This window comes from Crocodylus porosus, unplaced genomic scaffold (assembly GCF_001723895.1).
Source record: "Crocodylus porosus isolate Cpor-Errol unplaced genomic scaffold, CroPor_comp1, whole genome shotgun sequence".
Classification (NCBI taxonomy): Eukaryota; Metazoa; Chordata; order Crocodylia; family Crocodylidae; genus Crocodylus; species Crocodylus porosus.
In genome coordinates, this window is record NW_017728919.1 from 1,676,803 (window position 1) to 1,679,714 (window position 2,912).

The 2,912-nt window shown below is 63.6% G+C and overlaps 1 protein-coding gene across 1 annotated transcript in view; it reads left to right on the forward strand.

Moving 5' to 3' along the window:
• NR2C2AP (nuclear receptor 2C2 associated protein) overlaps positions 1–1,065 on the forward strand; it is a 1,641-nt gene extending 576 nt beyond the window's left edge. The window contains exons 2-4 of the mRNA XM_019538432.1: positions 6–99; positions 313–380; positions 585–1,065. Of these exons, the coding sequence (XP_019393977.1) occupies positions 6–99; positions 313–380; positions 585–701 (279 nt within the window). The 3' untranslated portion in view covers positions 702–1,065. The remainder of the gene's footprint in view (positions 1–5; positions 100–312; positions 381–584) is intronic.
• The last annotated feature ends 1,847 nt before the right edge of the window (positions 1,066–2,912 follow it).

The window sequence follows — 2,912 nt, forward strand, 5'->3', positions numbered from 1 at the left end:
CGCAGTGGGCGGCGCTGGAGTTCCCGCAGACCGTGCGCCTCTCCCGGCTCCAGCTCCAGTTCCAGGCCGGCTTCGCCTCTCGGCTCTGCACGCTGGAAGGTGAGGGCTGCTGCCGCCGGAGCCCGGGCCCTGCATGAGTCCAGCCTGGCCCGGGGTGTAGATGCCTGTCCCCTCTTCCTGCTCGCCGGGTGCGAGCGCCACGCGTCCGAGGGGGCAGGGGCAGCCGCCGCCTTCCTCCGCACCGGCGGGGGCGGGGAGCTGGGCTCGGGCGGCCCCCGCGCAGACGTCCCCTTCCCTCCTCTTGGCATCCAGGCTGCAGGAAGGGTGAGGAGCTGGCGAAGATCCTGGATTTCTACCCCGATGACGTCCACGCCTTGCAGATATCCTTCTGGCCTCGCTGGGGCTGTGCGGGCCCTGCCCCCAGCCAAACTCTAACGGGGGGGAAAATCACAAGGAGGGGCATGGACAGGGCTGTTTTTACCTCCTTCCGTGGTGGCAAAGGAGGGTGGGAGCACCCTTCCCTGGGCAGTGGCTGCATCTGTGCACCCCTCTGTCCCCATTTCTTCCTTAACTGCTCTGCCTACAGCTTCCCGGTGCAGGGAGCCACATTGGACAGGCTGAGAATCACCTTTGCCAGGAGCACGGACTTCTTCGGGAGGATCGTCGTGTATCACCTCGGCGTGCTGGGGCAGAAGCTATAATGTGGGGAAGGGGTCGCGCCGGGTGGGTCTCTCTTACATACTGTTGTGTTTCCAGTTCATTTCGGCCCCAGCGACCCGCCTGGCACAACAGCTTGGAGCAGACCGGGGATGCTCAGCCAGCGCATCTCCCCAAGGAGCGACTGATCAGGGAGGGGGTGCAGGGCCTGCTGCACCCCAGCGGGCTAGGGGCACGGGGAGCACCCCGCCATCCCTGGATCCCAGCCTAATGCGGGCCCTTGCTGGTCAAGCTGTGAATTAGGGCATACGCAGTGGAGGCCCCTGCCAGACGCAGCGCCTGTTAACGGTGGAATAAACGCACGTGGCTGCTCTGAGCTCGGGCAAGCGAGAGGTTTTGCGACTAAAAGAATGAGATGCTTTATTTTGAAACTGCTCTCCCTGCCCCTTGCTGAGTGAAGCCTGAGGCCTGCCTTGGACCCAGCTGGTTCTTCCCACTCACCTTTCTGCAGCTGGCTAAGGGTGCTGAGCTCAGGAGCACCAGGTGACCCTGGGCTGGGTTGGGTGGTGGGTTCGATCCTGCCTCCGTTCTGCCGTGAGCTTCCCGGCCTGGTGCCTGGCTGAGCCGAGCCCTGGCTGCTGCTGCCATCCGTCCGGCTCAGGACCCTCTGGTGAAGCCCCCTGGGATTTGCCTGCTCTGGAGAGCCTAGGTCCGTGCTTGGCTACCCAGCCCATCCCTGCCAGGCTCTGGTGCAAGCTGAGCCCTCTGCCTATGTCTGCAGCACCTGAGCTCAGTAGCACGGCCAAAGCAGACCTGCACGTTCACCGTGCGAGTGTTGTGGGAAATACAACGGCCCCTGAGTTCACGGCTCTGGAGCCACAGGCATCTCGGTGCTTTAAGTCCAAGTTGCCCCCTGCGGCTGCTGGCGGGCTGGCTGCCAGGGCACCCACCGCAAAGGGGAGATCCACTATTCCGGGTTTATCCCATTCTGGGATGACACCCCGTCTCGGCTCCCCCAAGGAAGCCAGGCAGTGTGAGATGCAGGGGCCAGGAACCAGCCGGGCTTGCACCCCTTGGCTGCTGGGGGTTTGGAGCACGCAGGTTTGCATGCATGATGGCTGCAGTGGGGCTTGGTCCGGTCCCAGTGCAGATGCTGGGTGCTGGGGCAGGGGCAAGTGCTGGGGGGGGAGGGGTGCTGCAGGGCAACTAGCCCTTTTAAGGTGGGGCCAGCCCCACCTGTTTGGGACACTGATCAACTGGGAGCCAGGGTTCAGATGAAGGCAGCAGGCAGCTCTGGGGTAAGCTCTCACAGGAGCCTGGTCAGAGATGCTTTCTAGGCAGGCAAGGGAGCTTGCTGGACTCCAGGCTGGCAGCTGAGGGGCAGCACAGGATGGATGCGCTGACCTTGCTAGGTTGAAGCAGGAGCTCTGAGCCCCTGGCACGTAGGGTCCAGAGCCCCGGTGCAGGCGCATGCTCCAGTGCATTAGCCCACTAGTGCTGCAGGCACAAGTAGGAGCCGAGCTAGGCTGGCATACTGTGGCCGAAGTGCAGGCTCCCAGGGCAAGGGCTGGGAGCCCTGACTCTGGAGGTGGCCAGAACGCCTTCCTCAGCCACCCTCTGGAAACCTGCCTCACCTCTGTGGCAGTCTTGGTCACGGGCCCCCTTGGCAGGCCCAAGCAGGGGCCTGGCTGTCTGCAAGGTTCTCAGCGGGACTGTGGAACTGCTGTACGAGCTGGTCTCCTGCCGGTGGGGTGGAACCAGGGCGCGTGGCTGCGGTCAAGGATGGGACAGGCGTAGCCCCAGCGCAGAGACTGTTCTCGGTCAATGCAGTAGGAGCAACTCTGGGGCTGAACTGGCTCCTAACCCGTGATCTTCCCAAACAAGCCCCAGAGCACGGCTGACCGGAGCCCCCGAGAGCATGAGGAGATGGGGCCAGGCCAGACTGCTGGAGGATTTACTTCCAAAATGCAACATTAGCACAGGCAGACGGTGTGCCCTGAGCAGGTGAGGGCCCTGCTTGGGGCAGGGGCACAACAGCTAGGGCTGGGGCTGGGTGCCGGTGCAGCTCCTGCCAGACTCCTGAGAGTGTCGATGTGTTCGGCCTCACCAGGGACCTCCCAGCCTTGCATCTGAAACACTTGTCTGCTGCAGGGATCCAGCACAGTTGGCCCCGTCCGATGCACCTGCAGCCCCTTGGAAAGGCGAAGCCAAGGCCTCTGAGTCCTGGTCACTCCAGGCCCTTGTTCTGAAAGAGC